The 13,708-nt window shown below is 45.3% G+C and overlaps 1 protein-coding gene across 1 annotated transcript in view; it reads right to left on the bottom strand.

Moving 5' to 3' along the window:
- DNAJC27 (DnaJ heat shock protein family (Hsp40) member C27) overlaps window positions 1-12,649 on the bottom strand; it is a 35,049-nt gene extending 22,400 nt beyond the window's left edge. Inside the window, exons 1-2 of the mRNA XM_058801986.1 lie at window positions 12,547-12,649; window positions 12,156-12,238 (exon numbers count right to left, since the gene is read on the bottom strand). Coding sequence (XP_058657969.1) covers window positions 12,156-12,238; window positions 12,547-12,633 — 170 coding nt within the window. The 5' untranslated portion in view covers window positions 12,634-12,649. The remainder of the gene's footprint in view (window positions 1-12,155; window positions 12,239-12,546) is intronic.
- Window positions 12,650-13,708: the final 1,059 nt, after the last annotated feature.

Below are 13,708 nucleotides of genomic sequence, written 5' to 3' on the forward strand. Positions count from 1 at the left end.
ACAATCCCATTATCCCACCCATCCCGTTATCCTGTTATCCCATCCCATCATCCCACAATCCCATTATCCCATCCATCCCATCCCATCATCCCACAATCCCATTATCCCACCCATCCCGTTATCCTGTTATCCCATCCCATCATCCCACAATCCCATTATCCCATCCATCCCATCCCATCATCCCATTATCCTGTTATCCCATCCATCCCATCCCATTATCCCACCCATCCTGTTATCCTGTTATCCCATCCCATCATCCCACAATCCCATTATCCCATCCATTCCATCCCATTATCCCACCCATCCCGTTATCCTGTTATCCCATCTCATCATCCCACAATCCCATTATCCCACCCATCCCGTTATCCCACCCATCCCGTTATCCCACCCATCCCGTTATCCTGTTATCCCATCCCATCATCCCACAATCCCATTATCCCATCCATCCCATCCCATCATCCCATTATCCTGTTATCCTATCCATCCCATCCCGTTATCCCACCCATCCCGTTATCCTGTTATCCCATCCCATCATCCCACAATCCCATTATCCCACCCATCCCGTTATCCTGTTATCCCATCCCATTACCCCACAATCCCATTATCCCACCCATCCCGTTATCCTGTTATCCCATCCCATAATTTCATCACCCCATTATCCCACCCCATTCCATCCCATTACTCCGTTATCCCATAAATCGCAGGATCCCATAATCCCATAAATCCCATTATCCCATAAATCCCATTATTCCCTTTTCCCATCACCCTGCTGTTCCATTACTCCCATTATCCTGTGAACCCCATCCCATTCTCCTGTCATCCCATTGTCTCATCATCTCATTATCCCATCCCCTTACACAATTACCCCATTATCCCACCCCATCATCCCATTATTATTCCATAAATCCAATCCCATTATCCCATTAATCCCATCCCATTGACCCGCCAATCCCATCCCCATTCCCTGGGAGAAACCCCAACCCCATCCAGCTCCAACCTCCAGGGACAGCTCCCATTCCCATTACTCTCATTACTCCCATTATTCCCATCCCAATTCCATTCCCATTATCCCCACTCCCATCATCCCCACCATTCCCATCATCCCCTTTACTCCCATCATCCCCACCATTCCCACCATCCCCATTAACCCTATAATTTCCGCTATTCCCACCCCAATCCCAACCCCATTGCCATTATTCCCACCATTCCCATTCCCATCATTCCCATTACCATTTTCCTCATCATTCCCATCATTCCCACTATTCCCGTTATTCCCATTATCCCCTCTCACCATCATTCCCATTATTCCTGTTGTCCCCTTTATCCCCACCATTCCCATTATTCCTTTTATTACCATTCCCATTATCTCCACCATTCCCATCACTCCCACCACTCCTACCATTCCCGTTCCCACCATCCCCACCGTTCCATCATTCCCATCCCAATCCCATTATTCCCAATCCCATTCCCATTATCCCCATTTTCCCCACCATTCCCATTATCCCCATTCCCATTATTTCCAATCCCAATCCCATTATTCCCATTTTTTCCATTATCCCAATCCCAATCCCATTATTTCCAATCCCACTCCCATCATTCCCATTATCCCAACTATTCCCACCATTCCCATTATTCCCCTTATCCCCATTCCCATAATCCCCACTATTCCCATTATCCCATTATCCCCATTATTCCCATCCTATTCCCATTATCCCCATTATTCCCATTTTTCCAATTATCCCATTATCCCCATTATCCCATTATTCCCATTATCCCCATTATCCCATCATTCCCATTTTTCCCATCCCATCCCATAATCATTCCCATTATTCCCAATCCCATTCCCATTATTCCCATCATTCCCATTACCCTCATTTTTTCCATTATCCCAATTGCCCCCACCTCATCCCAATCCCAATCCCATCATTCCCAATATCATTCCAATTATCCCATCATTCCCACTATTCCCATCATTCCCATTATCCCCATTATCCCCATTATTCCTGTTATCCCCATTATTCCCACTATCCCCATTAACCCATTACTCCCATCATTCCCACTATTCCCATTATCCCACTGTTCCCATTAACCCCATCATTCCCACTATCCCCATTATTCCTGTTATCCCAGTTATCCCCATTATTCCCGCTATCCCCATTATTCCTGTTATCCCAGTTATCCCCATTATTCCCATTATCCCCATTCCCATTATTCCCATCATTCCCACTATTCCCATAACCCCGTTATCCCATTATTCCATTACTCCCATCATCCCCACTATTCCCACTATCCCCATTATTCCCATTTTTCCATAATCCCAATTGTCCCCACCTCATCCCAATCCCAATCCCATTATTTCCAACCCAGTTCCCATTATTCCCATTATCCCTATCATGCCCATTATCCCATCTATTCCCACCATTCCCATTATTCCCCTTATCCCCATTCCCATAATCCCCACTGTTCCCATTATCCCATTATCCCCATTATTCCCATCCTATTCCCATTATCCCCATTTTCCCAATTATCCCATTATCCCCATTACCATTATCCCCATTATCCCATCATTCCCATTTTTCCCATCCCATCCCATAATCATTCCCATTATTCCCAATCCCATTCCCACTATTCCCATCATTCCCATTGCCCTCATTTTTTCCATTATCCCAATTGCCCCCACCTCATCCCAATCCCAATCCCATTATTCCCAATCCCATTCCAATTATCCCATCATTCCCACTATCCCCATTATCCCAGTATCCCCATTAACCCATTACTCCCACCATTCCCACTATTCCCATTATCCCACTGTTCCCATTAACCCCATTATTCCCACTATCCCCGTTATCCCCATTCCCATTATTCCCATCATACCCACTATTGCCATTATCCCCATTATTCCCATAACCCCGTTATCCCATTACTCCCATCATCCCCACTATTCCCACTATTCCCATTATCCCCATTTTTCCAATTATCCCATTATCCCCATTACCATTATCCCCATTATCCCATCATTCCCATTTTTCCCATCCCATCCCATCCCATAATCATTCCCATTATTCCCAATCCCATTCCCATTATTCCCATCATTCCCATTGCCCTCATTTTTTCCATTATCCCAATTGCCCCCACCTCATCCCAATCCCAATCCCATTATTCCCAATCCCATTCCAATTATCCCATTATTCCCACTATGCCCATTATCCCAGTATCCCCATTAACCCATTACTCCCACCATTCCCACTATTCCCATTATCCCACTGTTCCCATTAACCCCATTATTCCCACTATCCCCGTTATCCCCATTCCCATTATTCCCATCATTCCCACTATTGCCATTATCCCCATTATTCCCATAACCCCGTTATCCCATTACTCCCATCATCCCCATTACTCCCATCATCCCCACTATTCCCACTATTCCCATTATCCCCATTATCCCCATTTTTCCAATTATCCCATTATCCCCATTACCATTATCCCCATTATCCCATCATTCCCATTATCCCCATTATCCCATCATTCCCATTTTTCCCTTCCCATCCCATCCCATCCCATCCCATCCCATCCCATCCCATCCCATAATCATTCCCATTATTCCCAATCCCATTCCCACTATTCCCATCATTCCCATTGCCCTCTTTATTTCCATTATCCCAATTGCCCCCACCTCATCCCAATCCCAATCCCATTATTCCCAATCCCATTCCAATTATCCCATTATTCCCACTATCCCCATTATCCCAGTATCCCCATTATCCCCATTACTCCCACCATTCCCACTATTCCCATTATCCCACTGTTCCCATTAACCCCATTATTCCCACTATCCCCGTTATCCCCATTCCCATTATTCCCATCATTCCCACTATTGCCATTATCCCCATTATTCCCATAACCCCGTTATCCCATTACTCCCATCATCCCCATTACTCCCATCATCCCCACTATTCCCACTATTCCCATTATCCCCATTTTTCCAATTATCCCATTATCCCCATTACCATTATCCCCATTATCCCATCATTCCCATTATCCCCATTATCCCATCATTCCCATTTTTCCCTTCCCATCCCATCCCATCCCATCCCATCCCATCCCATCCCATCCCATAATCATTCCCATTATTCCCAATCCCATTCCCACTATTCCCATCATTCCCATTGCCCTCTTTATTTCCATTATCCCAATTGCCCCCACCTCATCCCAATCCCAATCCCATTATTCCCAATCCCATTCCAATTATCCCATTATTCCCACTATCCCCATTATCCCAGTATCCCCATTATCCCCATTACTCCCACCATTCCCACTATTCCCATTATCCCACTGTTCCCATTAACCCCATTATTCCCACTATCCCCGTTATCCCCATTCCCATTATTCCCATCATTCCCACTATTGCCATTATCCCCATTATTCCCATAACCCCGTTATCCCATTACTCCCATCATCCCCATTACTCCCATCATCCCCACTATTCCCACTATTCCCATTATCCCCATTTTTCCAATTATCCCATTATCCCCATTACCATTATCCCCATTATCCCATCATTCCCATTATCCCCATTATCCCATCATTCCCATTTTTCCCTTCCCATCCCATCCCATCCCATCCCATCCCATCCCATCCCATCCCATCCCATCCCATAATCATTCCCATTATTCCCAATCCCATTCCCACTATTCCCATCATTCCCATTGCCCTCTTTATTTCCATTATCCCAATTGCCCCCACCTCATCCCAATCCCAATCCCATTATTCCCAATCCCATTCCAATTATCTCATTATTCCCATCATTCCCATTATCCCCATTATTCCTGTTATCCCCATTATTCCCACTATTCCCATTATCCCAGTATCCCCATTAACCCATTACTCCCATCATTCCCACTATTCCCATTATCCCACTGTTCCCATTAACCCCATCATTCCCGCTATCCCCATTATTCCTGTTATCCCAGTTATCCCCATTATTCCCACTATCCCCATTATTCCCATTATCCCCATTCCCATTATTCCCATCATTCCCACTATTCCCATAACCCCATTATCCCATTACTCCCACTATCCCCATTATTCCCATTCTTCCATTATCCCAATTGTCCCCACCTCATCCCAATCCCAATCCCATTATTTCCAACCCAGTTCCCATTATTCCCATTACCCCCATCACGCCCATTATCCCACCTATTCCCACCATTCCCATTATCCCCATTATTCCCATTTTTCCAATTATCCCATTATCCCCATTACCATTATCCCATTATTCCCATCATTCCCATTATCCCCATTATCCCCTCATTCCCATTTTTCCCATCCCATCCCATAATCATTCCCATTATTCCCAATCCCATTCCCACTATTCCCATCATTCCCATTGCCCTCATTTTTTCCATTATCCCAATTGCCCCCACCTCATTCCAATCCCAATCCCATTATTCCCAATCCCATTCCAATTATCCCATTATTCCCACTATTCCCATCATTCCCATTATCCCCATTATTCCTGTTATCCCAGTTATCCCCATTATTCCCCTGTCCCCATTATCCCAGTATCCCCATTAACCCATTACTCCCATCATTCCCACTATTCCCATTATCCCACTGTTCCCATTAACCCCATCATTCCCACTATCCCCATTATTCCTGTTATCCCAGTTATCCCCATTATTCCCGCTATCCCCATTATTCCTGTTATCCCAGTTATCCCCATTATTCCCATTATCCCCATTCCCATTATTCCCATCATTCCCACTATTCCCATAACCCCGTTATCCCATTATTCCATTACTCCCATCATCCCCACTATTCCCACTATCCCCATTATTCCCATTTTTCCATAATCCCAATTGTCCCCACCTCATCCCAATCCCAATCCCATTATTTCCAACCCAGTTCCCATTATTCCCATTATCCCTATCATTCCCATTATCCCATCTATTCCCACCATTCCCATTATTCCCCTTATCCCCATTCCAATAATCCCCACTGTTCCCATTATCCCATTATCCCCATTATTCCCATCCTATTCCCATTATCCCCATTTTCCCAATTATCCCATTATCCCATTATTCCCATTATCCCCATTATCCCATCATTCCCATTTTTCCCATCCCATATTCATTCCCATTATTCCCAATCCCATTCCCATTATTCCCATCATTCCCATTGCCCTCATTTTTTCCATTATCCCAATTGCCCCCACCTCATCCCAATCCCAATCCCACTATTCCCAATCCCATTCCAATTATCCCATTATTCCCACTATTCCCATCATTCCCATTATCCCCATTATTCCTGTTATCCCAGTTATCCCCATTATTCCCACTATTCCCATTATCCCAGTATCCCCATTAACCCATTACTCCCATCATTCCCACTATTCCCATTATCCCACTGTTCCCATTAACCCCATCATTCCCGCTATCCCCATTATTCCTGTTATCCCAGTTATCCCCATTATTCCCACTATCCCCATTATTCCCATTATCCCCATTCCCATTATTCCCATCATTCCCACTATTCCCATAACCCCGTTATCCCATTATTCCATTACTCCCATCATCCCCACTATTCCCACTATCCCCATTATTCCCATTTTTCCATAATCCCAATTGTCCCCACCTCATCCCAATCCCAATCCCATTATTTCCAACCCAGTTCCCATTATTCCCATTATCCCTATCATTCCCATTATCCCATCTATTCCCACCATTCCCATTATTCCCCTTATCCCCATTCCCATAATCCCCACTGTTCCCATTATCCCATTATCCCCATTATTCCCATCCTATTCCCATTATCCCCATTTTCCCAATTATCCCATTATCCCATTATTCCCATTATCCCCATTATCCCATCATTCCCATTTTTCCCATCCCATCCCATATTCATTCCCATTATTCCCAATCCCAGTCCCACTATTCCCATCATTCCCATTGCCCTCATTTTTTCCATTATCCCAATTGCCCCCACCTCATCCCAATCCCAATCCCATTATTCCCAATCCCATTCCAATTATCTCATTATTCCCACTATCCCCATTATCCCAGTATCCCCATTAACCCATTACTCCCACCATTCCCACTATTCCCATTATCCCACTGTTCCCATTAACCCCATTATTCCCATCATACCCACTATTGCCATTATCCCCATTATTCCCATAACCCCGTTATCCCATTACTCCCATCATCCCCATTACTCCCATCATCCCCACTATTCCCACTATTCCCATTATCCCCATTATCCCCATTTTTCCAATTATCCCATTATCCCCATTACCATTATCCCCATTATCCCATCATTCCCATTATCCCCATTATCCCATCATTCCCATTTTTCCCATCCCATCCCATCCCATCCCATCCCATCCCATCCCATCCCATAATCATTCCCATTATTCCCAATCCCATTCCCACTATTCCCATCATTCCCATTGCCCTCATTTTTTCCATTATCCCAATTGCCCCCACCTCATCCCAATCCCAATCCCATTATTCCCAATCCCATTCCAATTATCTCATTATTCCCATCATTCCCATTATCCCCATTATCCCAGTTATCCCCATTATTCCCACTATTCCCATTATCCCAGTATCCCCATTAACCCATTACTCCCATCATTCCCACTATTCCCATTATCCCACTGTTCCCATTAACCCCATCATTCCCGCTATCCCCATTATTCCTGTTATCCCAGTTATCCCCATTATTCCCACTATCCCCATTATTCCCATTATCCCCATTCCCATTATTCCCATCATTCCCACTATTCCCATAACCCCATTATCCCATTACTCCCACTATCCCCATTATTCCCATTCTTCCATTATCCCAATTGTCCCCACCTCATCCCAATCCCAATCCCATTATTTCCAACCCAGTTCCCATTATTCCCATTACCCCCATCACGCCCATTATCCCACCTATTCCCACCATTCCCATTATCCCCATTATTCCCATTTTTCCAATTATCCCATTATCCCCATTACCATTATCCCATTATTCCCATCATTCCCATTATCCCCATTATCCCCTCATTCCCATTTTTCCCATCCCATCCCATAATCATTCCCATTATTCCCAATCCCATTCCCACTATTCCCATCATTCCCATTGCCCTCATTTTTTCCATTATCCCAATTGCCCCCACCTCATCCCAATCCCAATCCCATTATTCCCAATCCCATTCCAATTATCCCATTATTCCCACTATCCCCATTATCCCAGTATCCCCATTAACCCATTACTCCCACCATTCCCACTATTCCCATTATCCCACTGTTCCCATTAACCCCATTATTCCCATCATACCCACTATTGCCATTATCCCCATTATTCCCATAACCCCGTTATCCCATTACTCCCATCATCCCCATTACTCCCATCATCCCCACTATTCCCACTATTCCCATTATCCCCATTATCCCCATTTTTCCAATTATCCCATTATCCCCATTACCATTATCCCCATTATCCCATCATTCCCATTATCCCCATTATCCCATCATTCCCATTTTTCCCATCCCATCCCATCCCATCCCATCCCATCCCATCCCATCCCATCCCATAATCATTCCCATTATTCCCAATCCCATTCCCACTATTCCCATCATTCCCATTGCCCTCATTTTTTCCATTATCCCAATTGCCCCCACCTCATCCCAATCCCAATCCCATTATTCCCAATCCCATTCCAATTATCTCATTATTCCCATCATTCCCATTATCCCCATTATCCCAGTTATCCCCATTATTCCCACTATTCCCATTATCCCAGTATCCCCATTAACCCATTACTCCCATCATTCCCACTATTCCCATTATCCCACTGTTCCCATTAACCCCATCATTCCCGCTATCCCCATTATTCCTGTTATCCCAGTTATCCCCATTATTCCCACTATCCCCATTATTCCCATTATCCCCATTCCCATTATTCCCATCATTCCCACTATTCCCATAACCCCATTATCCCATTACTCCCACTATCCCCATTATTCCCATTCTTCCATTATCCCAATTGTCCCCACCTCATCCCAATCCCAATCCCATTATTTCCAACCCAGTTCCCATTATTCCCATTACCCCCATCACGCCCATTATCCCACCTATTCCCACCATTCCCATTATCCCCATTATTCCCATTTTTCCAATTATCCCATTATCCCCATTACCATTATCCCATTATTCCCATCATTCCCATTATCCCCATTATCCCCTCATTCCCATTTTTCCCATCCCATCCCATAATCATTCCCATTATTCCCAATCCCATTCCCACTATTCCCATCATTCCCATTGCCCTCATTTTTTCCATTATCCCAATTGCCCCCACCTCATCCCAATCCCAATCCCATTATTCCCAATCCCATTCCAATTATCCCATTATTCCCACTATCCCCATTATCCCAGTATCCCCATTAACCCATTACTCCCACCATTCCCACTATTCCCATTATCCCACTGTTCCCATTAACCCCATTATTCCCACTATCCCCGTTATCCCCATTCCCATTATTCCCATCATACCCACTATTGCCATTATCCCCATTATTCCCATAACCCCGTTATCCCATTACTCCCATCATCCCCACTATTCCCACTATTCCCATTATCCCCATTTTTCCAATTATCCCATTATCCCCATTACCATTATCCCCATTATCCCATCATTCCCATTTTTCCCATCCCATCCCATCCCATAATCATTCCCATTATTCCCAATCCCATTCCCATTATTCCCATCATTCCCATTGCCCTCATTTTTTCCATTATCCCAATTGCCCCCACCTCATCCCAATCCCAATCCCATTATTCCCAATCCCATTCCAATTATCCCATTATTCCCACTATGCCCATTATCCCAGTATCCCCATTATCCCCATTACTCCCACCATTCCCACTATTCCCATTATCCCACTGTTCCCATTAACCCCATTATTCCCACTATCCCCGTTATCCCCATTCCCATTATTCCCATCATTCCCACTATTGCCATTATCCCCATTATTCCCATAACCCCGTTATCCCATTACTCCCATCATCCCCATTACTCCCATCATCCCCACTATTCCCACTATTCCCATTATCCCCATTTTTCCAATTATCCCATTATCCCCATTACCATTATCCCCATTATCCCATCATTCCCATTATCCCCATTATCCCATCATTCCCATTTTTCCCTTCCCATCCCATCCCATCCCATCCCATCCCATCCCATCCCATCCCATAATCATTCCCATTATTCCCAATCCCATTCCCACTATTCCCATCATTCCCATTGCCCTCTTTTTTTCCATTATCCCAATTGCCCCCACCTCATCCCAATCCCAATCCCATTATTCCCAATCCCATTCCAATTATCTCATTATTCCCATCATTCCCATTATCCCCATTATTCCTGTTATCCCCATTATTCCCACTATTCCCATTATCCCAGTATCCCCATTAACCCATTACTCCCATCATTCCCACTATTCCCATTATCCCACTGTTCCCATTAACCCCATCATTCCCGCTATCCCCATTATTCCTGTTATCCCAGTTATCCCCATTATTCCCACTATCCCCATTATTCCCATTATCCCCATTCCCATTATTCCCATTATTCCCACTATTCCCATAACCCCGTTATCCCATTATTCCCACTATTCCCACTATCCCCATTATTCCCATTCTTCCATAATCCCAATTGTCCCCACCTCATCCCAATCCCAATCCCATTATTTCCAACCCAGTTCCCATTATTCCCATTATCCCCATCACGCCCATTATCCCACCTATTCCCACCATTCCCATTATCCCCATTATTCCCATTTTTCCAATTACCCCATTATCCCCATTACCATTATCCCATTATTCCCATTATCCCCATTATCCCATCATTCCCATTTTTCCCATCCCATCCCATAATCATTCCCATTATTCCCAATCCCATTCCCACTATTCCCATCATTCCCATTGCCCTCTTTTTTTCCATTATCCCTATTGCCCCCACCTCATCCCAATCCCAATCCCATTATTCCCAATCCCATTCCAATTATCCCATTATTCCCACTATTCCCATCATTCCCATTATCCCCATTATTCCTGTTATCCCCATTATTCCCACTATTCCCACTATCCCAGTATCCCCATTAACCCATTACTCCCATCATTCCCACTATTCCCATTATCCCACTGTTCCCATTAACCCCATTATTCCCGCTATCCCCATTATTCCTGTTATCCCAGTTATCCCCATTATTCCCACTATCCCCATTATTCCCATTATCCCCATTCCCATTATTCCCATCATTCCCACTATTCCCATAACCCCGTTATCCCATTATTCCCATTATTCCCACTATTCCCACTATCCCCATTATTCCCATTCTTCCATTATCCCAATTGTCCCCACCTCATCCCAATCCCATTATTTCCAACCCAGTTCCCATTATTCCCATTATCCCCATCACGCCCATTATCCCATCTATTCCCACCATTCCCAGTGTTCCCATTGTCCCAGCTATTCCCACCATTCCCATTATCCCATTACTCCCACCATTATCCCATTATTCCCATTATCCCCCTTACTCCCATTAACCCATGATCCCCACAATCCCAATTATCCCCATAATTCCCACCATTCCCTTTATTCCCATTACCCCAATTATCCCCAATCCCATCATTCCCATCATTCCCATCATTCCCATCATTCCCATTCCCAGTATTTCCAATCCCATTCCCGGTATTCCCATTCCTGTTATTCCCATTATCCCATTATCCACATTATTCCCACCACTCCCATTATTCCCAGTGTCCCCATTCCCAGTGTTCCCATTATCCCCAATATTCCCATTTTTCCCATCCCATCCCAATCGCATTTCCATTATTCCCAATCCAAATCTCAATATTCCCATTACTCCCATTATTCCCACCATTCCCATTATCCCCATTATTCCCACCATTCCCATTATCCCATTATTCCTCTTATTCCAAATATCCCATTATCCCCATTCCCATTATCCCAATTATCCCAATTATCCCATTACTCCCATTATTCCCATAATTTCCAGTGTCTCCATTATTCCCATTACCCCCATCATTCCCATTATTCCCATTATTCCCACCATTCCCGTTATTCCCATTCTTCTCACTTGGTGACGCCGTAGTCGATGCCGATGGTGGCCAGGTACTTGGGCACGAACCTCTTCTCGCAGTACCGCTTGATGATGCAGCTCTGCGCCGCGGGAAAACGCCAAATTCCCGCCAAATCCCAAAAATCCCAAAAATCCCAACTTTTGGGAACGCCGCCCCCGCCCCATAACGCCGCCGAGCCCCGCCCCCTTCGCTATCAACCAATCAGAACCGTGCGTTCACACAAAGCACCGCCCACCCACTTGTCAATCAACCGTAACAACAACAACGAGATGCCGGCTGCGGATTGCTTGCGTCGCGCCAATCAGCGCACCGCGCCCGCCCTCCCGCGTTTCTAATTGGTCATCCCGCCTGCCTCTCACCGCCCGCGGGCCAATAGCAGCGCCTCACCTTGCCCACCTCGGCGTTGCCCATGGAGATAACTTTAACCCGCAGCGCCTTGCGCGGCTCCTTCCGCTTGGCCGCGGTCGCCTCCATGGCGGCGCCGCGGCGCCGCGGGCCGGGCCCTGTGCCGGAGCCGGTTCCGGTGGCGGTTCCGGTGGCGGTGGCGGTTCCGGTGCCGGTGGGAGCGGCAGAGGCCGGAGGGAGGCAGCAATGGCGGCAGAGCGGCGCTCCCGCCTCAGCCAGGCCGCGCCGCGCGAGTTCTCGCGAGATTTGAGGCGGGAGAGGGGCGGGGGGGGGGAGGATCCGCCAGGGGGCGCCAAGCGCGGGGCGCGGGTCACGTGGCCGTGTCGGGGTCACGTGTCATTGTCACGTGTCACTGTCCCATGAAATGCCGCAAAAAACGCAAATCACAGAAAAAAAAAAAAAAAAAAAAATCAAAATCTCGCAAAAAAAACCCCCCGAAAATCCCAGGGAAAAAACGAAATATCACCAAAAAAACCCCAAAAGTCCTATTGAAATCCCACCAAAACCCGAAAACTCCTAAGAAAAAAAACCAAATCCCACTATAAAACTCAAAAAAACTATTAAAGATCCCAAAAAATCCCAGAAAGAAGCCCAAAATCCCACCAAAAAACCTTAGTACGATAAAAACCTCCAAAATAGCCTATTATAAATTTAAAAGAAATCTTATCAAGAACCCCAAAATCCCACCAAAAAAACTCCAATAATCAAACTTAAAACCAGCCAAAAAATCCCAGGGAAAAAACCCCAAATCCCAGAAAAACCAACCAAAAAAATCCTATTAAAAACTCCAAAATAATTCTACAAAGAACTCCAAAATGCCAAAAAAAAAAAAAAAAAAAAAAAAACCCAAATCAAACTTTAGAAAGCCCAAATCCCAGAAAAAAACCCAAATCCCGCCAAAACAACCAAAATGCCACCGAAACCCTAAAAGCCACCGAAAAACCCCAAATGCTCCCCCCCAAAAAAAACCAAAATCCCACAAAAAACCACCCAAAAATCTCACCAAAAAAAAACCCTCAAAAATATCCCAAGAATGTCCTGTGTCATTATCAGGTGTCACCGTCCCCATCCCTGTCCCCCTGTCCTTCTGTCCTTCTGTCCCTGTCTCACCTCTGTCCCCTTTCTGTCCCTGTGTTCTTCTGTC

The sequence above is a fragment of the Ammospiza caudacuta genome, chromosome 3 (assembly GCF_027887145.1).
Source record: "Ammospiza caudacuta isolate bAmmCau1 chromosome 3, bAmmCau1.pri, whole genome shotgun sequence".
NCBI lineage: Eukaryota > Metazoa > Chordata > Aves > Passeriformes > Passerellidae > Ammospiza > Ammospiza caudacuta.